At 43.0% G+C, this 27,681-nt stretch overlaps 1 protein-coding gene across 1 annotated transcript; it reads right to left on the reverse strand.

The window, feature by feature from the left end:
* Positions 1 to 577: 577 nt before the first annotated feature.
* Neurod6 (neuronal differentiation 6) lies at positions 578 to 4,077 on the reverse strand. The gene is made up of 2 exons (XM_013035145.1): positions 3,770 to 4,077; positions 578 to 2,401 (listed from the first exon to the last, which is right to left on the reverse strand). The coding sequence occupies exon 2, from the start codon at positions 2,378 to 2,380 to the stop codon at positions 1,367 to 1,369; it is 1,014 nt and encodes a 337-aa protein (XP_012890599.1). The 5' UTR covers positions 2,381 to 2,401; positions 3,770 to 4,077; the 3' UTR covers positions 578 to 1,366.
* Between the last annotated feature and the right edge of the window lie 23,604 nt (positions 4,078 to 27,681).

Genomic DNA, 27,681 nt, shown 5'->3' on the forward strand with positions numbered 1-27,681 from the left:
TTGGCTCGGTACCCGGTCCGCGCGTCCCGCCATGGCCACTGCCACAGGCGCCGGCGCGCGCGTCCTGGGCCTCTGCCAGCGCTCCCCTCCCCGACTCCTGCCAGGGGTCCTAGCCACCTGAGGCCACGAGGCCGGCTCTAAGAAGGCCAGCTCTCAAGCCCCGTAGACTTAAGTTTGGGGTGATCTTTTGTTACCGAAACTTTTAATCCCAGAATTTAGCCTTTAATCGGCCAGACATTTAAACGGTGCGGAGGAAAAAAAAAAAAACCTTCCCTTTTGAACACCCACTGTGATGTTTGCTGGAAATTTGCCACCGAATTTAGGCCTGAGTTGAAGGTTACCAGGATTTATCATTGTTTCCCCAAGATGTTTAACCCTCCTGGGCTCCATGCTTTCATTTAAGATACTCCAGAAAGGAAAGTCTTGTCAGCGCTCTGGCCATTTTGTTTAAGAAATTTGCTTTGAGCTCAGTACGGTTTTGTAATCCAGAAGTATTTCTGAAATGGGGAGGATGTGGCAGACGTGTCCCAGGAAATAATAAGTATCATGCAAAATCACCACGGCTAGTAGGTGGCTGTTACAAGGGGAAATATCTATGTTTAATTGCTTTAAAAATAGGGGTAGGAAAACCAGTTACCTACTGTGCTACCAAACCTGTAAGGATAATTTCTAAACACTTCAAGTGCAGGAAAATCATTTTCTGTAGGATGGAAATAATTGTTCCAAAATTAGGGTACCACCTCCCCAGCATCACATTGCCCCCTTTTACAGATACAGAAGAGGGATAGTTACCCATAGGGTACATTTCATCTCATCCCTAACAGACAGAAAATTACATCACTTAAAGTCTTGCTGTAAATGTCCAAAGCCATTGTTAGCTCAGTGAAAGTCTCCATATTTTACTGTGTCCATTTTCAGAGATACATAATATATAATGCCTAATAATCATCAACACATCGTTTGACTCATCTGATTTTAATATCATGCATTTTTATAATGACTGTACAACTGGAAAAGACAGGCTCCTTGCGTGTCTTCATTCAGTACTATTTTCTCAGACACCTTGTTCAAACAAATTAAGTAAATCTAAGAGAAAATAAAGCAAGAAAAAAAAATCCTGTCAGTAGAAACAGAATCACAGTGGTTTACAGACAAAAGGAAAGGAATAGAAGTTCTCATAGGAAAAGAGATTTTTTTTTATTACATAGAAAATTCTCACGGCAGTTGGAGCACACTTGAAAAACTAGTGAACACCTTAAACAGAGTTGTGCCAATTACTCAGCCCACGGGCATCTGCCTCGTCTTAATTAGACGAGGGGCGGGTGTGGGGGGGGTGAATGACCACCGTTTATTTTCATTTTCCTCATTAATTATGAAAAACTGCATTTAATTCATCCTGCATGGTGAGAGACTGGCTGCGCAGATGTAGCTCGTAGGGGAAGGGGTTGTCAGCGGGCAACCTGAACACGGCGCCCTGCCCCAGAGGGCCCCTGGGCGGCACTGCGCAGTAATGCATGCTATAATTGTAATTTTTGCCATAGTCCAAGGGCTCTTCTTGCTTCAGGGAAAAGATCCCATTATAGTTAATTGGGGGAGGACTTAAGGGCCCTTCAAACTGAGGGCTGGCACACTCGGGGGAAGCGCTCTCGTAGAAGGACTCGTACGCGCTGCAGTAATTGTAGGGTTTCATGGACTTGGCATTCTCCAGCGTCCCGTGCCCCGTGGGGGTGGCCAGCTCGGGGCTGTGGTAAGGAGGGTAGAAGGTGGAGTAGGGCGGCCTGGTGGGGTGCGCAGCCTCGCCCCCCTGCCCCATCAGGAAACTCCGGGCATTGAGCTGCAGGCAGCCGGCCACCAAGTTTGTAGTCGGCTGGGAGAGACCCTTGCACAAGTTCTGCACGAACGTGAGCAGATCTGGCCTCTTGCCGATCCTCAGGATCTCGGAAAGTGCCCAGATGTAGTTTTTGGCCAGTCGTAAAGTCTCTATTTTGGATAGTTTTTGGGTTTTGGAATAACAGGGGACCACTTTTCGCAAATTGTCCAAAGCATCGTTGAGGCCGTGCATCCGATTCCGCTCTCGGGCATTGGCTTCCTGCCTCCTGAACTTGACCCTTTCCAGCCGAAGCTTCGAGGTCTTTTTTTTCCTGAGACCCCTCCTTCGGGGCAGCCCGTTTTCATCTTCCTCTTCTCGATCGTCCTCCTCTTCTTCCTTCTCAGTTTCTTCTCCTGGGGCTCTTTTGAGGCTCTTGCCTCGAAGGACAACTGGTTTGGAAAAGCTTTCCGGTTTCTTGATTTGCTTCTGGTCCTCGCATTCTCTAGAAAACTTTCTGCACATCTGGGATTCTGGCATTACAACAGACTCATCAAACGGTAGTGTTAACATGGTTCTCTAATTTTAAATTACCTGAAAAAATGCCAGCACAATATTTAAAGTGTTTTCATTTTTCAAGTTTATATACTTCAGACACACTTGATAACTTAATCTTAAGACTCCAAAGCACATGAGAAAGACTGATATCAAGACGAATACCTTTTTGCATTAAATAAAATTTTTGAGTCTGTGCAGACTAATGATTGTTAAAAAATAAATAAAACACCCCCAAACAAAAAACACTGATGCATGCAATAGAATTGATTTACACAGGCAAATTACCAAAAGCCAAGAAGTCAGGATGCATTCATTCAGCAGCATCTCCCTCCCCATTTCCCTGGGATTTTAAACTGGATTTTAATGTAGGAAAAAGATTGTGGAATTCAAGCAAATGAAAACCATGCTATAGCAATGCAAAATTTCATTAATTCCAGCTCACCCGAGAGCAAAACAGCAGAGAAAACAGTTTTTAAAATGAAAAGTACTATCTCTCCATTAACTGACAAATTTGTGAGATTTTCCTTAGAAAAAAAATCCCCTGTTTGCAATGATCATATCATTCAAGTGTGAATTTAAGTAAATGACTGTTAGAGTATACAAATTTAAAGAAAAGAGTAATTGGATCCATTTTAAAACTGATTTCTTTCTGATCAGTAAAAGAATTATGCAAAAGAACACTATTTTCCTTGCCTTTGAAAAGAAAAGGGGATTAGACAAATTTGTAAAAAGAAAAGAGCCAGTTTCCATAAACAAATGAAAATAAAAAACACTGGAAATTTTTAAAACAAAAACATGACATTAAGATTATTTTGAATGTAATTGTTTACTGTTGTTCGGATCATCCTGGACAAAAACCCTACTCTCATAGTGGTTTTTTGTTGTTGTTGTTCGATGAGCCACAGAAGTGTCCCTCTAGCTAAGAGCCCACAGGAATGGTCCAAGAATTCTCACTGCAATTGTGCGCGTGTGTTTAGAATCCAAATGAAAGGGGAAGAAGAGAATTTAAGTTTCAATTGCATTTTTGTTTTTTTGTGGGAAAAAGCAGCAAGGATTTTCATCTAGAGTCTTCCAACAAACAAGCATGCTAAAGCAGAGACTTTTCAATGTAACAATTAATCTGTAGCCCCCTACACACACACACACACACACACACACACACACACACACACACACACATATACACACATACACACACACACACAAACTCTTAGTAATGTCCACATACTGGCAGTCCTACATAATAGCAGTGAAAGTATGTGATAATTATATCATAAGAACAAGATAGGATAAGAAGTTATAGATGGCAAAGAGCATATAAATACTCCAAGACAGTGACACTGTATCTTTAAATACTTGCATGCAAAGCCAGCAGCAATTGAAGTATATCTTTATTTATATTACCTTAGGTTTTAATTTCATTCAATAATCAGTTTTCATTTTGGGTCTTCCAAATCTTTTCAGGCTGAGTGTTGCATCGTCTCCAGGAGCCTCTAGATCTGTGTATATCTGCACTATCTCATTGATCTCTAAAAAGTGACATTGATACCAACTGCCAGAGCTGGTACTCATGCCATCTGCTAGTGACGTCACAGGGCAGAGAGAGCCATGTGATCCTCTCTTGGGACCTTCATTCTGCACTGATCATCTGGCATCCCTGTAAGTGGGTACCAGCATCCATGCATCAACACAGGAGGTTAGCCGGGTAGGGAGGGACCGCACCAGCCCTCCGCCTGCAGTAGTGTGTTCCTCTCTCCCTGGCGATCTGGAGAAAGAGCTGTGTTGTTAGTGCTTTGCTCACTTTCGCCCTGCCAACGGTGCCACTGCTAGGGAGTCGTTAATATTCCATTCATTTGCAAGGTGGGCTTTTGTGTGAGCCAGATTTTTGTTGTTGGGGATGGTGTTGTTTTGTGAGGATCACCATCTCCTTTGTGCACCTGGGCACCAGGGCACCTGGGCACCAGGGAATGAGAGCCTTGGCAAGGAGCTGGGCAGACACTGGGCTTGGGTGCTGAACCAAACTGAGACGAGCAGCAGAGAGCAGGGTCGGCACAGGCTCTTTATTTCTTTGTTTGTTTCATGGTGTGTGTGTGTGTGTGTGTGTGTGTGTGTATGTGTGTGTGTGTTGTGTGTGTCTGTGTCTGTGTGTCTGTGTGTGTCTGTGTCTGTGTGTGTCTGTATCTGTGTCTGTGTTAGTGTATCTCTGTCTGTACATGTGTGTGTGAGTTCTTTATCGCATGTAAGACTTCTGTGCTCCTTAGAAATTTGGAATAAAAGAATAGTTTCTCTGTCTATCTGTAGTCTGTGAAAAGCATCCTCAAATGTTCCCGTTCCTACATTTGCTGTTATCTTCCCACAACTTTTTTTGGGAGATTGGATAAAATAGACAGATGATTGATAGCTAGACAGACACATACATACATACATAACAAAGTAAATACATAGATAATACATAGCTACATGAACACAGGCACATATAGACCGGTGCAGACACAACTCAATCACACTTGGACTCTCCACTAGTTACGAACTTCGCATTTTACTCCTTCCTTATCCTCTTTCGCCAATCATTAACGTGCCTGCTTCTTCTCATTCCATTTCAAGCACAATAAACATAAAAATAATCACTTAGGGTTGTTTTATTTTCCACTCAGCATTCTTTGGAGGAATTATATCACAGATTAGCATTCTCACGTTTTGGAGTTTTCAGATTTATTTATTTATTTATTGGTCTTTGTCCTTAAAAAAAAACTCCTTTTTTTGTTTTTTTCTAGACTGTCATCAATTTAATTATCATCTTGTTTCTATATACATGTCCAATTGTTTTCCCCTATTAGGTGTGGTCCCCTCTTTTGGGTTCTTTTCCATAACAGCTGGGAGGTGTTTCTACTTTGCAGTACAAAGCTCACACAGTCTGCCTAACAAGCTGGACCCTGAAGCCAAGAAACTGCACCATCTCTTCTCTCCTCTCCTACCCCTTCCTATCAACATGCATTTCATTTCGGGAATGTACCCAAGGTAAAAAGTGAACTTCAAAGTAAAGTTTAAAAACAAACAAACAAACACAAGCTTTGTTGTTTGATGCCTGCCTGTGTAATCTTCTCTAGCATGAGTATGCTTTTGGTATTAGTGTAATCTCTAACCCTGTGAGCCCCCCTTACAAATCCCACTGCAGGAAGGCCTGGGTTCTGCTGCTCTGCTGCACGTGGGGCTCACATTGGCACAAAATATAGTGCAGTTCCTCTACCTGACATTCTCACCCTCCTCAAAAAGTCACCCGACTTCTCCTAGACAATTCTAGGAAAGATGGGGGAGCTGGCAACAAGAATCGTGCGAGGCAAAAGTGGACAATTTTCTCTCCTAATCAACAATAAAAACAGTAAGAGTAAGACTCTAAATTTGTAAGTTAAAATGGGTAAATTGGCTTTCTCATGTTTTAGAATAGAAGCAAATATAACAAAGTCATCTGAAAATTGGTAGCTTAAGTTATCGTTGCTCTTGAGTGTCAATTTCATGGAACATTTGGAATCAAAACCTAACCCCATTTTATGTATTAGCACAAAGAATTTCCCTAGTGGGGTCAAAGGCAGGATTTTGTTTGTCTTTGTATGTGGTTTAATTTTTAAATGCAAAGGAGCACAAATATCAAAGTGAGCCCAGGCAGGCTGGGGTGTCTCAGGTTGGGTGTAGGATGCCATATTGCAATCTTGCAGCCTTCAAAAGCATTTTATCAAAAGCATCACATACAGGAAAAGCCAAGGAATGAGCAGCATGGCAAACTAGTGGTGTGCCTCGTCAAAAAGATCCATTTTATATTTTAGCAAAATGTGCAGAAAAACAAGAGATGGAGACAGAGACAGAGACAGAGAGAAAGCTCACTGGTGAAAACATTTGGGCTGTGCTCTTCCTGCTTTTGATAATGAAAGGAAAACCTCAATAGTGATGGGTGGGGGGTAATCAGTGTTATTATCAGCTTTTCTGATTAGTAATTGGTTATTTATATGTCTTAGTCACTGTTTTTCCTCCAAAATTAAAAAAAAGAGAGAAAGTAGAACAAGAAGTTGCTATGTACGGATTTAACAAGATTTAGGATTCAGTGTATCTGTACAATCATTTTTCAAATTTCTCTGTGCCTTTTTACTAGGGTTCCAGATATGTAAATGTGCATGCATTCATATGCATTGGTACACAGCACACAGCGAATTGTCGCTGGTGCTCTGCTCTGCTGAGGAACCAAGTGAGAAACAGAACTCCAGACAGAAATGCATTCTGACTTAGGCTCAGAACAGCGGCAGTGTCATATCACAGTTTCTATAATATTTTTTTAAATTGCAACACCGCACAGCAATGTTCACTTCTATAAGACATCAGATACTATTCAACCACTGTGACTTTTGTTTCTGGGCCATGACATTTTATAGATTTTGTAACAAGTGCCTAGTGTCTGTCTGCCTGCTGTCTCTTGCTTTCGCTAGCTAAATTCTTGTATCTCACTTACAGAGATGAAACACAGAAAATCTGGACCTAATTTTCATTCCATCTTAAAGCAAAGAAGTCAATAGTCCAAATTAAGGCTTGAGCATAGTGACTTTTGGTACAATCTGTTGGCACCTGTACCTTAGCAAATGGGAATCAATGCAGTCCATTTTTTCTTAGTTCCCAAGGGGACAAGTCAACAGAACAAGATTAAGGAGCAAAACCCAGGACCAGATTTATGCTGGAAACTTTTCTCCTTTCTTCTTCCCTTCCTTCCCTCCTTCCTTCCTTCTCTCCTTCCTTCCTTCCCTCCTTCCTTCTTTCCCTCCTTCCTTCATTCCTTCCCTCCTTCCTTCCCTCCTTCCCTCCTTCCTTCCCTCCTCCCTTCCTTCCCTCCTCCATTCCTTCCCTCCTTCCTTCCTTCCCTCCCTTCCTTCCTCCCTCCCTCCCTCCCTCCCTTCTTTCCTTCCTTCCTTCCCTTCTATCCTCCTTCCTAACTTCCTTCTTCCTTCCTTCAACAAGCACTGTCTTTTTGTTTGTTTGTCTGGCTGGTTCTGGGGCTTGAACTCAGAATTTCACACTTGCTTGGCTTGTTCAGCTAGATCTCTACCACTTGAGTCATCTGGTCTGGCTTTTCACTGGTTAGCTGGTGAGGGAGTCTTGAGGAATTTTCTGCCCTGGCTGGCTTACAACATTAATCCTTCTATCTCAGCCTCCTGAGTAGTTGAGATTACAAGGGTAAGTGGCCCAAAGCCTTTGTGAATGTGCTCCTGTTATGGATATCATGAGGGCAAGGGAGAGAGCACTAGCTTGCAAAGAAGTTAGGGTTGAATTGGCTCATGAAACACATTCGTGGTCCTCTGGTTAAGAGCAACAAGCACTTCCTGGGTGAGAGAGTGGCTGTTATGAGTGAGTTAGGCTTGCAGTTACGTGGGGAATTCCTTCTTTTGATATTTGCTTCTTTCTGGTCACATTTGAAAAGCAACACAGACTGAAAAGTGCACATGACCATAAAGACACAGCGCAGTGAGGGTATCTGAGCCATAAAATGTGACAAGTTGAGGGTATCTGGGCCATAGAATGTGAATGGAAAAACAGAACATTCCCAACAACCCAGAAACCTCTTCCCACCCCTTCCAGACACCAGCCAGCCACTGTTCCAAAGCTATCTGGACACCATCAAATTGTATTCATGCATTTTGTCTGCAATGTTATCTTGGTTCATTTTCAGTAATACAAATGGAGTTATTCAGTGAGTGCTCTGGAGGAGGTCTGGCTTCTCCATTCCAGTGTTTTCTGGCATGTCATTTGCCCATGTTGTTGCATGTAACCATTGATGACTTACTCTTATTACTACATAGTACTCCATCAAGTGATTGTGCTATGATTTTTTTCTGTCTATTGTTAAGAATCTGGAAATTTTTGAGTTCGATTTGATATAAGAAGGGCTCAGCCAGGACCTATAATTTGGTGAATGTGTACAAGCTAGGTACATCTCATTCCTCTGTATATATCCAACAGAAATGCATACTTCCATCTAGTACATATAATTTTAAGGGGAGTTAGAATGAGAGATATAGAAAGAGTTCATAACTGCATGTGTCAATCACACATTTTCACATGAGATAACATTCTCTAGAAGCTTTGAACTTGGAATCTAAACAAGGAAGGCATTGATTACTTACCTGTAAATATTTACTGAGTGATTCCTAGGTGTCTGATGTTGGGGAAATAATGAAGGGACACAGTCCCTTTACCCAGTGGGTTTGGATCCAGCTAAGGGAATGAGGTTAGCCAACTGGAAGGACCAAAAAGACTGAGAACAGACTGTGGTGGGCAGGAGCAAGTAAGAGAATATCTGCTTTGATGATCTAATGCAGCAGCCTTCAGGAAGACAGCAGAAGTCCAGGATCATGATGTGCTTGTACCACGAGGATGTTTCAGAATACTTGAAACTTGAAGTACTTTGGCAAAAGTACTTTTGACTTCTTGTATGCTGTGGCTAAATTATTAAGACTATATTCAACTAGTGTTTAGAGAGATTTCTTAAATGCTTTCCTCATGCTAGATTTTGTTTCTAATTCTTACTACAGCTGCTGTGTGAGCATTGTTTGCAGCTGAATGTCTGGCATCTAGAGCTAGTTTCTGAGACCCACTGCCCATCTGGGTGACCCTGGGAAAGACCTGTGCTTCCATGTCTCCATCAACAAATGGAGTGCTTGTATTCTTATCTCATAGGTTGTTAGAAGCACAGTTCCTGGAGAAGTACCTGGCATGTGGTAAGTGGATCTATTTCCATTGCTGTAATGAAATACCTGAATATGGATTTTTTTGTAATAAGGCTTGAACTTAGGGCCTGGGAACTGACCCTGAGCTTTTTTGCTCAAGGCTAATGCTCTGTCACTTTGAGCCCCAGTTTTCTGGTGATAAATTAGAGATAAAAGTTTCACAGATTTTCCTGCCCCCGTTGGCTTTGACATGAACCTCAAATCTCAGCCTCCTAAGTAGCTAGGGTTACAGGTTACCACCACCACCAGCCTGGAGATGAATATTTAAGAACCAAAAAAGGATACTGTAGTTTATTGTACTTGGATACTGAACCAGCATGGAATATTGAAACAACACCAACACTGAAACAACATGGAACCAGTTCTGACAGGGTAGATGGCTACACAATACAAGAATGAATGTGAGAAGGAGATATCATACTACCAGACAGGAAGTCAGAGCATGAATCAGTAGTCAGACTTACTCTGGCAGCAACATGTGCTATCCAGAACTAATCCAGAATCCTGTCAGAACTATTGTGGCTGTTCTAAGATTAGCAACCCTCAGGGCCCAGTGCCCTTTCTTGGGACCCTCACTTTAAAGATTCTGCCACTCCAATGTAACCACAACTAAAACCATGCCTGCCATGCCTGGTGCTATGACAGCCAGACACCCAGACCAGGGCAGCAAGTGTTGTGTTAGAAAAGGGATTATTTGAAAATAAAAACTGAGACAGTGTGAAAGAGTCAAGTGTAAGTCATTAATGGGAAATAGCATCTCCACTCTTTGTAGATTTCTCATTCTTTTCCCTCAAGTGTGTGGTGATGCCCTGTGGTGATTCGGACATTCAGGATACAGGTAGACTGTTCATAACCTAATGGTCCATGCCACCAGTGATTCGGAAAATGGCATAGACTGCTTGCACTTTCCATATTTGGACCAGGAATTGATAGCAACCTCTTAGGGACGAATTGCTACTTAATACCTGGCTGCAGATCATATAGGAGTTTGAACCTCGTTGCTACATATTCTCTAAATCTTTCCTAAGGAAACTCGGAAGTCTTTTTGCTTTGTCTCTACTTACTTTTTAAGCCATTGGTGGCTTTGATATAATAAATACAGTGCACACCCAGCTAAGATAAAGATTGAAGCACTTTCAGCTGTGATGTGTGTAGAGATATGCTGCTGAGGTGACTTTGGACTCTGAAGATTCAGGTGGAAGGGCTAACTGCTGAAGCTACAGCTTCAAATGCAAACAGGCATGAGTCTTTCAGTCTTCAGAGATCGCACTCTTTGGCTGAGTTCTGCCCTGTGCACACAGACCTTATCGCATCTTGGGTTTATATAAACAGGAGTAAAAATAAGCAGTTGAAGTCAAGCAAACTGAAAAAGAACAAATCATGATTTGCCTTTTAGTATTTTGGACCTCAAGTTGGTTTGCTCTGCTTTGTTGGCAAGTCTCATCTAATTACTGTATATTTTCATTTGTGTTTTAGAAGACTGATCCTGACCCATCATTATTAAACATATGTGGTAAGTTGTGCCTGGGGTGGTGATAAATTTGAGGAGTCCACTCACATCGTGATGGCCTGGAATTAATCTCTCCCTCCCGATTTCCCACTGCACTTTGTGCTTAGCATAATTTGCTTTGTACTGGGCTATTTGTGATCACATCTGTCTCCCTCTTTGCACTAGGAGGTAAAAAACTGCCCCTGAATTTTGTATGTTTCATTTTGTTTTCCTGGACTTATATCACACAACACGTTGATTTGGATAGTAGGATCAGTAGATATCAACAACAGAATGAAATCTATCGATTATAGTTACAGTATATTCCATGGCTGAACCCCGTATAGTAACCAGGCCCATCTGTCAATCAAAGCTGTGATCCTTGCCTCATTAGCTTTAGGGTAAAAAGTCAGAGACAAAGCCTCATGTCCTACACACTATAAATTAGGTGGTGTGTGTGTATGTGTGTGTGTGTGTGTGTGTATTTCAGTTGTGAAAAATAAAACTTTATGGAAGACAAGAGATCATGTGGCAATAATGACTCCTGCTATTGATCACAATTGTCTGTTCTCCAAGACAAGAATCCTTCCTAATTAGCATGTATATCTCCTTACAAATAATCTCTGTGGTTGTGTGTGTATGTGTGTGTGTGTGATCAGTAACAAAAATGAAGTAGAAATTAATGAATGTATGATGTATTTGAAATAGTAAGAGCAGACAGGACACATGTTACACTAATTCCAGGCCTGTTATGGTAACTACATAAAACATATTCTCTGCCCTTGAGTGGTCTCTGGCCTCCAGGGACATTTAGACGCCGATAGGTGTATTTCTCAAGTCATAGAGTGGTAAGGTACCATAGTAATCTGTCTGAAATGAAAGCAGGGAAAAGCCCATGGGGAATCTTGATAGATGGACATTCAAGTCTACTTTTCCACACTAAGCATGACAAACTGGGACACTTTACAAAGTCTCTCTTAAGGCTTTGTGGTGATTGCTCTAATTATACCTCAGGAGACTAGAATATTTATTTTTATTGTTTCCATGGGAATTTCCATCATAACTAGATGAGAAGTGGAGATTGTGTGAAGAAGGTGGAGCTTCCTGTAGACTTGAACTTGTGGGTAGGTCAGAACTCTAACTTTGTGAATTCTACCTCCTTTACTTATGTGGACCCTTTCCTCCATAAAAATAAAACAATAAAAATGATGCTTTGTAATGATATGGGTATACAAGGGGTATACAAATATCATTCAGGCTGGATTATTTTCATTTCAATTTTGGGTTGGGGGAGGCTCCCTAAAAATTTTCCACAGCCTGGGGACTGTGCAGAATGCTTCACAGACAAATCTAACTTGTCACTAGAGGTAGGGTCTGATCAACAGTGCATGTTAAACCCCTTCTTTGTTGATAATCCCAAGGTATGAGAAGGATGTAGTAGCTCACAAGAAACATATTTGTGCCAGGTTCTGGTAATCCTAGCTTACTCCGGAGGCTGAGATCTGAGGATCATGGTTCTAAGCCAGCCCAGGCAGCAAAATCTGTGAGACTCTTATTTCCCTTTAACTACCAGAAAACCAGAAGTGGCGCTGTGGTTCAAAGTGGTAGAATTCTTGCCTTGAGTGAAAAAGCTCAAAAACAGTGCCCAAGCCCCAAGCTCAAGCTATGACCAACCAAAAAAAGAAAAAGAAAAAAGAAAAGAAAGGAAGGAAAGAAGAAAAGAAAGAAAGCAAGAAAGCAAGGAAAGAAAAGAAAGAAAGAAGACTTGTGATTTGTGGAAGCATCTGCCTCCTCTACTTCTTTCAATTGCGGTTTCCACAAGCTGCTCACCTTCCATTCGGAGGTCACATGATTTGAGTAGGGAAGAATGAACACTCTACTCAGGTGCCAGACTTAGCAACCAAAACTGTAGGACACAGTTCTATTTGAATTTTAGATGTGTCTATATGTAGAACAAAGTTATAATAAAAAGTATACATTGCTGATCTAAAATTCAAATTTAACTGGGCATTCTGCATTTTTACCTGGCAACTCCATGGATTTTATTTTAGCAAATCAAATTGCTTTTCCTCGTAAAATATACTTTCTGATAAAGTCTTCCAGAGTGCTCTGTAGACGACTAGGAGAAATCACCTAAAAACATAACTGTGCATCAAAGCGTCTGTTTTCTTTGCTGTCTGTTCTCATGGATACTTCCACTTGCTGATGCACATTACAACTCTCCAGGAACAGGACATGGAACAGACAGAATCATGTCCCAAATTTATCCCACCATGGGGTGGCTTCCTTTTACTGGAGTTTCTCAGGGAAATACAGGTTTTCGTGGACCCACGCATTCTCACCACAAGCCAGCATATTTTGCTCCGTGATGAGTGTAACAAGTGTTTTGAACCTGTGTCATGATTGATTTCCTTTCCTGTCCACCTTTCTCTTATCTCTGAGTATCTGACCACTTTGTGTTCTGACTGTAGGTTTAGTTGGGGCCCCGGGCTACACAGTGAGAGGTCTGTAAGTCACTTTACTGTTGAGTGAAAAAACTGGTGCTGGGTGAAAAACCAATTACATCACTGGAGACCCAGAATAGAAGAGAGGGGCGGGGCCCCTCATTCATAGATCATTGCAACGTTCAGAGTAGCAACAACAGAGCATTAAGTCCAACTGAGGGGACTCCTTGGATTGGATTCATGGGTCCTGCCACAGAGCCCTCCTGGGGCCAGGATGCTGGAAGGGCCATCACCCAGACAACCCTGGACGGGGCTTTCAAAGGCTGAAACCTCGCACAGAGGCTGTGGGAAGTAGCAAAGTCATGGGATCAGACCCCAGAAGATATGGGACATTCAGATATTGTGTTCACTCAGGATTGTTGTTTATATTCTCACAAACATTGCATTACACTTTTCTTTTAATCTTGATTTTTGTGTTCTTGGTCTGTTTGGGCAACCATAACAGAACACTCCAGATTGGGAGGCTTCGAGGACAGACATTCAACTAACTCTATGGTGCTAGAGGCTGGCAAGTCCAAGGTCAAGGGACCAATTTGGTTTCTGGTGAGGCCTCTTCTCCTTTCACCCTAGTATGGCCTTTCTTTTGAGGCTGTGAAGAGGGGAATGGGAGGAGAGACAGAGGAAGAGAGAAAGGTGTGTGTGTGTGTGTGTGTGTGTGTGTGTGTGTGTGTGTGTGTGTGTGTAACCTAATGTAACCCAAATTAACTCTCAAAGGCCATCTCCTCCTATCATCTTTTTAGTGGGTAGAGCTCCAGCATGTGGATTTTGGGAGACACAGTACACAATCTGTTATGGCTGCCCCTTAAATTCTGTGTCCCTGAAGTCACTCACTCCTGATGTTTTGGCCCTGGTGAGTTAGACAAGAGGAATTCTCCTGGGAAATGAGCAGGTTGACAGAGCTGGGAACTCTCCCGGGGGAAGTCTACAGACTATAAATGTTGGGTGTGGAAGGAGAAGCAAAGGGAGGTGCTAAGGGTACCACAGTTCTGGCTTCCAGTCAGTCCCTGCCAGTCTGCCTCTACTGCCCACTCTTCCTGTTCGAATGCCAACTTCACCGTGGCATGGATTCTCTTGGAAATAGGGGAGCTCCAGTTGAGCCCATTGTGAAATGACAAAGATTCACTTATGCAGCCCACATTCCAGCTCATTGCTGTGCGAGATGAGACAGCTCACATGAGACAGCTCACAGCTACTTTTCCTCAGGACCCCAAACAGGGTCTCTGGATCCCCAAATAGGGAGCAAAACAGGGTGGGCCATCCTGCACTCACTTGGTTTTTTCCCTTCTGGAAAGCCAAGGCTCAGGGGCCACTTATCCCAGGAATTGAAGGCACCAGCCACCCTCAGCCCTCCTTAGCACTCCCCAATCAAAGCTGCTCTCAACTGGGTCCACTGCCTTGGTTCATATCCCTCCCCCATCATTTCCCCTGCTCCCTCCCACCCATCTTAAATTCCATTTTACAACACACAAAGCAAGATAGCCTTTGTTAAAAAGTTTAATGTTCTTAATTAGTTGAATCGGTTGGGCTAATTAGAATACCAATTAGAACTGGCAGGGCTATCGTTAATTTGAAAGTGCTGTGGTCTAGTGTTAATCGCTATTAAACCTTATAGTTTGTGAAAGATAGAAAGGGGATGAATTCACAAAATTGGTTCTAAAAGTGAAAGGTCTGTGGTCAAGGGATGGCTTGTCAGCGAGGGCTCCCAGAAAGCACAATCCACAGAGAACCCGAGAAGGGCCCTCCTGCCTCCCTTGCCAGGAAATGTTCAAAGACTGGAGTATGTTTTACTAAAATAGCCACAGTGTTTTAATTCACCTAATGGGCTAATGATCTGGAATGATTCTTTAGGATTAAAAAAAAAAAGATCAGTGTGTAAGTTACCAGGGCACGAAAAAGTTTCTGCTGTTAGCAGAGCTGTGCATCCCTTTTGGGTTATAACTTCTTAAATCTGAGGAGGAACCTTCACAATTGAACCACTTTTATTTCTGGTCATGATTTGAGTTGGAAATTAGACTAACTGCCATCTTTGCACAGTGCATGTGCCACATTAGGACTGAGATGGCGGAGATCTTATTCTTTCTGTTGTCCTTGGAGATGCTTTCAGGAGAAATCAGGTCCTAACCTGTGTTTTCAGACAACTTCGGCATGGACAGTGAAGGTGGGTTTGGGGTGCATATTCTGAGCTGTGGCTGCTTTCACTTAGTTCCACCATGCACACAGAAGGGATCATCCTCCATGATGGCTGTGTTATCCTCTCACGCTACCTGTGAAACACTTCCAGAAAATAAACCCTGCTGTTTATAGCAAACAAATATAAAAATATATTTCATCATAGGCATTATGGCACAGTTTGGAAACAAGGAATCTATCTTTTCAGGCAGTGAATTGCTTTACATAGCACATAAAATAATTGACTTGATTGCTGCATCAAATCTTGTTGGAGGGTACGTGGAGAATAAATTTAAAACAAACAGACAGACTAACAAATACATAATGACTGAATGACTGCCCTGAATCAAGGTAGTTTTGTATACAAAAATTTGCAGGAAGAACAAAAGTTTCATTACCTAGCATTTTCTCCAAATAGCTCTTGAGGAACCATAGTGACTTTAACAGAAGGAATGTTCAAGTTCTTCATCAAATTTTTCACTCCGTCTGAGTATCCCACAGTGTGCAAGGCCACGCTGGACATAGAAGCTAAGAATCCATAAGTGAAGGGGATTGAGCTAGGGTATGTGGTGGGAGAGGTATAAATGACAGTGAAACAAACAAAAGAAAATTCTGTTCGATAGCTGATCAGAATAAAGACTTGTTTCCTCTGAGCCTGGCCTGAAGACCATATGAAGCTTTTTTTTTCTATGTCACTAAATGTTACATTTGTTTTGATCCTATCTGAGTTCCAATTCTTTCAGGAATACTAATTAGAGAATAGTTTTAAGTCATGTATAAACATTATATCCAGGCAATATGCTTAGTTCAAGTAGGGTTATTGGAGGGGGGGATTTTTTTGTTAACCCCAAGATAAGGACTCAAGTGGTTTTTCTTTCTTGCTATTGTTTCTAACATATTTATAAGGTGATTTTTTTTGTTGCTTTGTATGTCCCTCCCCCGTGGTATAACCTCTGTTTTCACTGTATTTGATGTTGGTATAATTTGGGGAGGGGAAGGGAAAAACCAAATTGTTTAAATAGGAATACAGGTGGACCCATTGCAACAATGAAATGTACAAGATGCTATGTCGAAAAACGAACTTTACAACTTTGGTGGGTGTGGGGGGAATGGGAAGGCAGGGATGAGAAGGGGAAACAAAGGAGGAGGCAACAATGCTTGATAAGAAATGTACTCATTACCTTGCTCATGTAATTGTAACTCCTCTGTATGGTATTTTCACAATTTAAAAAAAAATTATTAATAATAAAAAAGAACTTAAAATTTGAGTATCTATCCAGAATCCACTGTACATGAGGGTCTCTTTATGGAAGGGGGAAAACTTTGAAACTAATGAGGGCTGATACCAAGTATAGGCTGAGCTGATAGGGTACTGCTAGGTTCATTTCTGCTCAATTTGTTTTGAGTTACTTGTTGGTTTCTTTCAATGTATTTGTAGCTGCTTTTTCCTTTTTGGAGACCCAGAATTCTACAAATGCAGCTACATAAATCCTTGTGTTCATTTACCCATGCAATGAGTGAACAGAATTATTTATTTTCTGCCACATACCGGGTGGTGTGCTGAGGTTGGCGTAAAAAGGATACTAGGCACCAATGCCTAGGGAGTAAAATGAAGGTTTACAACACGACTGAATTTGCTGTCTGGTAAATGGGGAGTCCCCTGGTAAGAATGAAGTCACTTGGAGGAGGGCATAACCTCGCAAGAATGAGGCAATATAAAGGATGAAAGGCAGAGCAACCTAGTCAGAGTGGCCAGGTGATGTCAGGGCAGGTTGAAGAGCAGTTGGGAATATGCATTTGTCAGTTCTCTCATGATTATAATGGAATTCCTGAATTGGGCTGACTTTATAAAGAAGAGAGGTTGATTTGGCTCACAGCTTTGGAGACTAGCAGACTTGCTAGTACGTTGTCCCCTCCACCTGGCTGAGTCACATTGTGAACAGCAATGGAGGGAGCATGGAGGGAAAGGAGGGATCAGGAGCAAAACTAGAAGGTCAAGAGTGATTCAGGGGTGGACTCATGTTACATCAACTAGTTCCCTAAAAGCTTAGAGGTCCCCCTAGAACTCCTTTGATCTCTTCAGAGGGACCCCCAACTAGACTCCCTCTCTGAAAGATACGCTCACCCCTGATGTCAACACAGCAGTGATGCGGTTCCCACATGTTGGAGAATTTGGGGGGTACATTCAAACCACAGCAGACTGCTCTGGAAGGAATCTCCCTGGAAGGAGAATGCAGGACCCGTGGCAGGGGTTTGGGAGTGATGAGCGGCAACTGATGTTATCTAAATGCAGAAAATGCAATGCAAGACAAGATGCATAGACATCTTGTGGATTGAAGTTGGCCAACAACAGAGCTAGCTGCCTGGTTTGGAAAGTTATTTTCATCAGTTAACAAATATTCTATATTCATGTTATTTGTTTCCATCTGCCAAGAATCTACAGCCCTGAGCCAATATGATAGAACTTCAAACAAATTTCTCTCAGCATTTATAACAGGTATGCAAACATGTTAGAAATTGTATGCTGTTATTTTCATTTGGGGCAAGAATGTGAAGAGAACAAATGAAATTGTTTCTCTTTTGATAGTACATCAGACAAAAAGTGTCTAGTATTACTGAAGACAGTCATTCAGGCTTCCTTTATCCAAATCCTTGTCCTGAAAATAGACCTCGGGAAGTCATGGCAAGGCCCCATACCTCAAGTACCCCCAGTGTGTGGGCACTGTTAGAGCCAGTCCCTCATTTGACTGTGGATGTGTAACGGCAGTGTTGTGACGCTCTGTCATTCTGCAGGAATGGATTCACCCAGCCAACTGGATGTGTGAGATCTGAGCTCAGTAGTCAGCTGGAAGAACAAAGAGACAGTGATCAGCAAAGATGGTCCATGGGGGTCCCTGAAGGCTGTCATTAATGCCAGGGGGGTCCCCCAGGGCCGTCATTGTCAGCACTGGGGGACTGTTTTGACAGAACCACTGAACTGGGTACCAGAGTCAAAAATTCTGGGGCATCAAAGGAGGACTTTCTGCTGGCCCTTGAATACCAGAAAGCCCTCTGCCTGGAAGGGATAGATAGGAGAGATCTTTCCTTCTGGGGGTGCAGTTGTTTCTAGGGCTGGCTGGGGTAATTTGCTGGAGGCAAAAGGGCAAGGAACATTGAGTAGCAGAAATGGAGGCAAATAATTTATTTATTTATTTATTTTTAAGAAAACAACTGTGCACCCTGATGTCTGGCCGACAGTTGAACACATCGTCCTTCCTCCAACAAAAGAAACACACATGCTTTTCCGCCCGTTTCCGCCTCATCTGGCAGCTACTTTCTGGTCCAGCAGACACTAACATCTAATGAGTCAAACTTCTCATTTTCAGACTAATCAGTCGGCTGCACTAATTGCAAATGCAAATATGCAAATTTATATTAATTAATTACTCTGCTAATTAGTTCTGCGGTCTTTTTTGGGTAATAAATCATTGTGCAGTGGAAGGGAAACAAGTCCTGTCCCATTTCGCTCCACATAAAAATTTAATGTACTCATGGAAGAAAAAAACATATATACATATAGAAAGGAACGGGGAGCTAATCTCTGCTTGCACCAATGAGGGCCTTGTCGAGAGGTGCCATTGTGAGGGGACTTTCACATCTTCAGCAAATGCCATCACTAAGGTGCCTGTTAGCAATTTAATTATCACATTATGAGCTTCAGAAGAAGGCCGTTTGCTGAGCTGCAGGCTATGTCATGAAGCTGGGCAGTTTACCTGCTCTGCAGCAAGGTGCTTATAAATAAACTGGGAACAGAGAGAAGGAATCCCATTGATTTGCTGAAATGCTATAGCTGGGGAATGCACATTTTTTTTGGGGGGGGGCTTGCTGCTGTTATTTTTTTCAAGTCCAGATTATCCTTGAATTAAGTTTTCTCACTCAGGTTCAGAGAGGCACACAAGGTGGGCCTTGGTGCGAGGGGCAAAGGGAAAGGGGGCAGCAGAAAAACAGAGTCAGCCAGGTGTATTGATTCCATATCTTTCTCTTGGAGACTTACGACTGTTCCCAGCTGCCCACTACAGAGTCCCTGCTGCCCACTGCAGGTGCCTAACACGCCTGTAGCATCCAGAGACATCTCTACCAATTAGTGTGAGTTCTTTGAGGAGAAGAAGCTGTGTGTTTTTATCCTGTCCCAAGCTTCTCTCCAGACCGAGAAGCTGTGCATTCTCCATGTGGGGGCTGATGTTTGAGAAATAAAGAAAAAGCCAGGCATGGTGGCATCTACCTGTACTCCTAGCACTAATGAGTGCAGGAAGATCTTGCATTTGAAGTCAGCCTGGACTGCACAGTGAAGCTTTGTCTTTTTGGAGGGAGAAGGATTCCCAGGATGTGGTAGAAAAAAAGTTGGTAAAGAGGACCGAAGGAATGACATATACATATGAGGAGGTCATAATGAAACTCATAAAAAATTAGTAAGAAAGTTTAAAAAATCAGGGACTGTGGGCAGAGGAAATAAGAAAGAGCAATAATAGAGTAGAACTATGGATGGGCATGCCTTGTGCTTTACAACCAATATACACCAAGAAAAAATTTTGAGAAATAAAATACATAGAAAACAATGTCAATGCTCCCTTGCTTCTCTGTCTCCCTTGCTTTTCTGCCTCCCTTGCCAGTAGCAGTAGTTAATTTCTCAGTACCCTTATGAAGGAAGATTGAATTTATAAGTGATTTGTATACAGCAGGCCACACTACTGTCCTGCATCTTGCTTTTTTTTTTTTTTTGTCAGTTGTGGGTCTTGAACTCTGGGCCTGGGTACTGTCCCTGAGCCCTTCAGCTCAAGGTGAGTTCTACCACTTGAGCCACAGCACCACTTCCGGTTTTCTAGTAGTTAATTGGAGATAAGAGTCTCACGGACTTCCTGCCCTGGCTAGCTTTGAACTGTCATCCTCAGATCTCAGCCTCCTGAGTAGCTAGGATTACAGGTGTGAGCCACGGGTGCCTGGCTACATCTCACTTTTAATGGGCACAAAGATTCCCTGTGCCTTTTGAGTCTGGATGGTATACAAGACCCAGATTGGCAGGACATTTAGGTCATTTCTGAATTCTGCTACCAGAAATGATGGGGTGGTTCCCATCCTTGTATATTCAGCTCTGCCTGCATGGATGCAAACTGGCAGGGCATGTTTCCAGAAATGGAAGGGTTGGATTAAGGGGCACCCGACCTTCTACCCTCCCCTCCTGGGTTCTCCGAACCCCAGTTCCACAGCCTGCCCTGTGAGAGGTGGAGGTAGCTGATCAGGCTCTGCTCTTATTGGGTGGTGGTGGGCTTGTTATAAAGGGGGTCCTTCGAGAGCAGGTCTTGATGGATGGATGTTGTGTGCAACTCTTCCCCACAGCTCTGATCTTATGTTCACCCTCCTGGGGCTGTTGGAGGGTGATGGGAGCTCTGATGCAAGCCACCTATAGAAGCTCCATGTGTTCATCATCAGCAAAACCCACTTGCTTTTCCTACGAAGGAAATGGCATGCCACCAAACTCCTTTTAGTTGGGGTTTTGCCCCCGAGGCAATAAGAGACAGGAAATGAAAGCAGGGGTTATATCGTGGGGGAGGGACGTACAAAGCAACAAAGAAATAATTTTATACATGTGTTAGAAACAATAGCATGAAAGAAAAAAAAACATTTGAATACATATCTTAGGGTTCATTTCCCTAACACACCTTATCTGACCATTTCTGCTTGACTCAGACATATACTTGTTGCAAATAATTCACTGTATTTGATGTTGGTATAATTTGTGGAAGGGAAGGGAAAAAACAAATCGTTTAAATAGGGATACAGGTGGACCCATTGCAACAATGAGATGTACAAGATGTTATGTTGAAAACAAACTTTACAACTTTGGTGCGGGGGGAGGAGAGGATTGGGTGGGGTGGGGAAGATGGGAAGGGATGGGAAGGGGAAACAAAGGAGGAGGCAACAATGCTTGATAAGAAATGTACTCATTACCTTGCTCATGTAATTGTAACCCCTCTGTACAGTATTTTCACAATAAAAAATAATAAAAAGTGACAGGAAATGAAGGGAGAGTTCTCTCCATCTTCTTTCTCTCTCTCTCCATTCTCTCTCCATCTTCTTCATCTTCTCTCTCAATCCTACCTATTCTCTCTGTCTTCTCTCTCTCCATCCTTTCTCCCCATCTTCTCCATCCTTTCTCTCCATCTTCTCCATCCTTTCTCTCTCTCCATCCTCCCCATCCTCTATCTCCATCTACTCTCCATTCTATCTCCCCATCTTTTCTGTCCATCTTTTCTCCATTCTCTTTTTCTCCCCCTACCTTAAAGACAGGATGAAAGTTCTCCTTAACCAAAGATGGCATCAGAGGACCAGAAACCCCTTAGGGTCTTGGAATGTTTACCTTCCCACTGTCCCCTGCCTGGGTCTTCTCACAGATGTTTTGTTCCCTGTTAAAGACGCTGTACTGGCCAGCAAGTTCTCAGTTGCTGGGGTGTCTTCCACTTTAGGTCAATAAGTGTTTATCTCCTATCTATGCTCCATCTCCAAACCCCTCCACCCCTTGCCCAGCTCTGTCCTAACCAGGAGTCTGGGATCATTTCTTCGAGGGTATGGGCCTCGCAGACTCCAATGCTGAGTCTTTCTATCATGTCAGCTCCTAAGAGACATCTCATGAAGATTCTTCTGAAGTTTCCCAAATGCTTATTCATATAGTACATTTAGCACAAAGAGGACAGAATTGTCTATCATTTGCCTAGGGCATAGAACAGGTGAAAGGAAGCCAGTGTAATGAGATGGATGATAAGGAACTGGAGGAGCAGGTGGATAGGACCCAGGGTGGAGAGAGGGACCATGAAGCAGGGTATCTGGAGCTGGGTTCTGGACAGAGAATGGAAGGTGTCCCAGGCCCCATGAGCCTCCAGTTGGAGATGCCAAAGCCATGCAAGTGTGTGGTCGGCTGTGCCTCCCACACCCTCCAGGGCCGAGGAGCCCTCAGGCTCTTCCTGTGGAACACAGGAGTTGATGCCAGGACAGAGTTCAATTCACAAGTCCTCAGCACCACTGGCCACTCAGGGACACTGACCCTGTATCTCCGCAGCACTCTGTAGGCCGTGCTTACCAGATGGGTTCAATGTTGTTGACTGAGCACATTGTCTCTCAGCAATGTGATTCCTCATGCTGTAGTTCGGTGCCTCCCAGAAAGTGTAAACCACTGCTTGTCATTATATTTCGGTGCGTGCTAATGAACTGTGAACCACCCTCCTTCTCTCTGTTTTGTTTTGTATCCTTCTGTTCCACTGGGGTGCGATCCAGAGCCTCCTGGTACGTGCTGGCAAGGGCTTTGCTGCCAAGATGCATTCCCAGACCTTTCAAATGTTTATATTTTGAGACAGGGTCTTGCTAAGTCACTCAGGCTAGCCTTGAACTCACCATCTTCCTGTCTTGGCCTTCTCAGTAGCTGAGAAGACAGGTGAAGCCTGTGTATTTCTTGGTGTGGACCCTGTGCTGGGCCAGTGTTACCAAGTCCTGGGGGCATAGGAGAGGCTTAATGGCTGACAGGTCTATCAAAGTGCATAGGGTCTTCCTGTCATCCCATCTACCCTTGGGCAGCTCTCGACCCTCCCCCTCTTCCCTCTCCCCTCCTGGGGCTAGAACTCAGGTTCTGAGCATTGTTTCTGAGTTGTTGGAACCCTAGCACTCTACCACTTGAGCCATAGCTCTACTTCTGGCTTTTTGGTGGTAAGTTGGAGATACGAGTCTCACAGACTCTCCTGCCCAGGCTAACTCTGAACCACGATCGTCACATCTCAGCTTCCTGAGTAGCTGGGTTTAAAGGTGGGAGCCACTTGCTCCAGGCTCTCATTTTTTAATTTTGATCTGAACAAATCAGACACCTTTCTAGGTTTCTATGGCTTGTGCTGGTAACTAACAATTCTTGGGCAGGACACTGAGCTGCTATCCAGGGATGCCTTGCGGGGCCCTGAGGCCCTTCTGCAAGCCGACTTCCTCTCCTCCTCTCTGACAGGCATATGGCTGAGCCCTACAGAGTCCAACTGAGAGACTTGGGGCTGATTATTTATTTAGTGAGAGCCTGAGACTGTGACTAGCTTAGATCGTAATTAGACTGACAGAAGAACCATGGTGCAGATTTTAAGAACACAAATGGCTTTGGCTGAAAACCTGAGGAGCAGAATCTTTACAATTCCATCTGACACCAAAGTATTAATGCTTTGTGAAGGTCAAGTGGAAAAATACAAGCGTCTCTTCTGATAATTAAATTTAAAACTCTGTGTCATATCCTGCATTTGTATTTGAGTCATCACATTTTTTTTTCGTTATCTTAAAAATGATACTTTTTCCTCACTAATGTGTTAGGAGATTGTTGAGTTTTATTTTTGATTTTGGTCTCACATTTCTTGACAATCAACTAGGTTGATGAGGTTGAATATTTGTGTCAAAAATGTGGCCAAATGATTCATCCTGAAAAAACGCATGCTCTGTATATACCTTAGCTACCTTTTCTGAAACATACGTCTGGATTCAGGGGCAAATGCATTAGGTATACAGGAAGAGCAACTGAAAATGGCTTTTAAAAGCTTTTGATTTTACACTCATGTTTTGGCATAAAGAAAAAAATTAAAATCAAATATCACATATGCGTACTTGTCTCTTTGTATGTGTTACTTATACTTTACTAATGCTTAACAAGAATCATGGACCTTGCCCTTAATTTTACTAGCAGAAACAATGACTGTTAAATTTGGTTCCTTCCCAACACTGCAAAATTACCTGGATTGACCAAAGGGCTTCCGAGGGTCTGTGGTTGTGTCTCTTTCTTCCTTTGGCCTGTGGCAGCACAGCACAGCACACCACCGCAGGGAGTATGTGGAGGACTGGCACAGTGGAGCAGGCCCCAGTTCCTTGGACCCCCTGTCTCCCCATCCTCCCATGAGGCTCCCATGACTTATCAGTGCCACCACCTCCTGACAGGTCACAAGAGGGCAACCACTCCTCTTGAAAGGCCTCTGGAGGGTACTTCCTAGCCACAGGAACTGCAAACATTTGGGGTTTTCCCAGGCAGTTGTTTACCCCAATGCCACCTGCAGCTGTATCTCCACTTGACAAACTTCTCCACAGACATGCTGGGTCTGGAACTATGGTGCTGCAGCAGGTCTGTTGTTAAGTTCGTCACTGTTGCACAGGTCGACAATCCTTTGTCACCTGATTGCTGTTATACCAATGAGTTGTCTGCCTTGGCATAGTTCTTGTGTATTTGTTTATCACTTACAGGTAGCATTTTCTCTAAATGCACTTCATTTTTGTGATCATAGAGCATTTGGTTTTGTTGATAGCCTACAGCTTGTCCAACTCGTCTCAGGTCTTGGAGCATCTGGATGTGTTTCCAATTCAGTCTTGCTGTTTGTTACATCTGTACTGCATTCTACTTTCTGCTTCTGATCTGCATTTCTCCTCTCTAGCACTGACCATTCCATCCTAGCCATTCAACTCTCTACTGAAAACAGAGTCGGTTCATCTCTAGTAGTGTTAGCTCTTCCTTAGTCCTTGCCGGTCCCCTTTCCAGTTTTGCTTTTGTAACCCCCAGTATTGCCAATTCTCAGTGGACACTTAAGGAACTGGGAATTTTAAGACTCATTCTCTGAAATATAATTTGTATCTCTTCTTTCAAGAATAATGTTCGATATTTGTACCATTTATCACCACTCAACAATTGTTAAGCTATGAACTGTGAGCCTTACTGCCTTAGTAACTCACTGTATCTTTTTTTCTTTTCAACAGCATTATTTACACTTATTCATTTTATTTTAGCAATTGTCTTAGAAAATAGGAATACTTTCTGAGGATATTTTCTCACAAAGTATATGTAGGTAAAGAGCATGCTGAACAGAATTTTTCTCTCTTTTTCAAACACAAAAGGCATGACATTTGTTCAAAGTTTTTCTTCAAATTTCCTTACCTATGTTCCCAGTTTGTCCTCTGGCTTTGAATTTTAATCTGATTTTTTTTCTCCCTAGATTGCCTTTAAAAACAACTACCTGTGCCTGAATAGGTATCGTTCCCTCTTTGTCTCTCAAGTACAAACTCATAACTAGGTTTGCACATGTGGGAGACTGTCCTCATTACCTTCTTCAATGGACCCATGAAATCCAGATGCTCCCTAGACAGACTTCACAGGAAACTCCTGTTGTTCCTCCACATCAGGTGCATCCTATTCTTATGCCATGTTTCTCTCATGGTACTTGCATTCATCTTGTCCTCTTGTGCTATCATTTACCCCTGTCCTGTGTTCGTTGTTCACTCTCTGGTACCGAGTTTGGATGAAGCCATGAAGCTGGTCCCCCTGTCACGGGTTTTTTTTATCCTCTCTCCTGCTGTAACTACTCACTGTGCTGGGGCATTTGCAGGCTCTGGTTTTCACCTGGAAGCATCTTTCTCCTGAAAACAGTTTTTCCCCCCTTACAGAGATGTAAATCTCTTATACACTGAGGCACAGAACAACTCCCTGTGAGCATGCTTAAAATTTCTCACCATAATCTAGACTGGAGAATTTGGCTCTGTGACCTCTCTTGGTCAGCTTTTTTATATGTCAGATGAACTGTCACCTTTGGAGGCAGCAGAGCTGGATGCATATCATGACAGCAACACACCTGTGACGCAGCCCTGTAATCCTTCCCACTCAGGAGGCCAAGTCCTGGAGGACTGTGGTCCAAAGCAGCCCAGGCAGAAAAGTCTGTAAGACTCTATTTCCAAGTAAGTATCAAAAAGCCTTGTTGGAGATATGGCTCAAATGATTCAGCACCAGCCAAAAAAGAGCTCAGCCCTAATTTCAGAAGGCAGAGCGAGCAAGCGAGCGAGCGAGCGAGAGAGAGAGAGAGAGAGAGACAGACAGACAGACAGACAGACAGAGACAGAGACGGGGGCGGGGCATTGATATCTTTATTAGCAATTTTATAAGTCCTTGTTCATGTATATTTGAGTTCCAAACCTATCCCCCAAAAGTAATAAAGAAACAAGGCAAAGGTTAAAAAAAGAAGAAAAGAAAAGGGGGGAAAGGGAAGAAAGAACTTATATTTTCTGTGATCCTATGGTTGGCAGGACAATTTTCAGAGTGAGAGCCAAAGTGATTTTTGAGTGGCAGCAGCACCAGCCAGCTGGTAGCTGCCCTCTGTGTCACCTGAGCTGTGGCAGATTGCGTCACCCCTTCTTGCACAGCACCCTGGCTGCTCCAGGTCAGATGTGGGTCAGGCCTCCAAGGCCATTGTAGACTCTTTGGGCATCCTTTATAGTCTCATCAGACTGGCTTTGTGTTCCAATTTGGAATATAGGCTGTGCCCTACAAGCTGTTTCATGCAGTTGGGATTTGTTCCAAGCGTGCCCTGAGCTCCAGCCCCTAGTTCTGGGTGTACTCAAGCTCCAGTACCTGTTCTCAGAGTGTGTGGGCTCTGGTGGTGGTTCAGCTTCTCTAAAAGATGCAGATGTTCTTGTCGTTGGGCATTTCCACTTGGGTGTCCTGTGCCCAGTCTTGCGGTTGGCACTATGCCTTTGATGGCGTCCCTGAGGCATCCTTTTTGGGCACTTGATCAAAGTTATTAAACCACCTTACAGGACATCCCAAATCGATGGGAAAAAAAATCTCTTAATGGGGGCCTCATTGCTCTACAGGACACAGAAATATCAGCATGAAAGATTCAATGAATGACCAGCGTCTTGTGTCTTCATGAGGTAACCAATTCCTGTATATAGATAGCAGATGTTTAGGATTCTTATTTTCTTCTTGACACTTGGCATCATCAAAAATACAGACAACATCCACAGATTACTAAGATTGAAAAGCCATTTCTCCATGTCCCCAGGGTCTTTGGGTAGGGGCTATTTTTACTGACCCCTGGTTCCTTCCTGGAAGAACTATTGTTTCCCTCCCCCACCTTCTCTGGGCACAAGCTGAGCTTTACAGTTCAGAAGTTAAGCACATTAGAATATTTATTTAGAGGTAATTCTGTTGCCTGCTCTTTCTGGGTAGCTGGGCCCACCATGCTGCCAGACCTCCAGATGTGCATTCACTTTATGGTGGCCCAGCCTTCAGAGACATGGCTTTGCTGGAGTTTTTCTTCCACAAACCTTTTAACTCCATAAGTTTGCAACCATTAATTCTTAAGGGTTTTGACAAATCTCCCCAGTTAAATATTAAATAATAAATATGGCCCGGATGGTAACAGTGCTTTGTGAAGTTTGTTTGAAGTGTCCTTTAAAATATTAAATTCAAATAAATGATTGAATCAGAACAAAGGCTATATCTTAAGACAAATTCAGCCAAGTCTCTTTAACCTTTGAGCTTTCGACACAGATTAGAAAGCCAGGGAGCACATGCTTTCCTAGCAA

This window comes from Dipodomys ordii, unplaced genomic scaffold (genome assembly GCF_000151885.1).
Source record: "Dipodomys ordii isolate 6190 unplaced genomic scaffold, Dord_2.0 Scaffold205, whole genome shotgun sequence".
NCBI lineage: Eukaryota > Metazoa > Chordata > Mammalia > Rodentia > Heteromyidae > Dipodomys > Dipodomys ordii.

Bases quoted from the DNA above. Each gene is read 5' to 3' on its own strand.
- Neurod6 (XM_013035145.1), bottom strand. From the start codon at position 2,380: ATGTTAACACTACCGTTTGATGAGTCTGTTGTAATGCCAGAATCCCAG.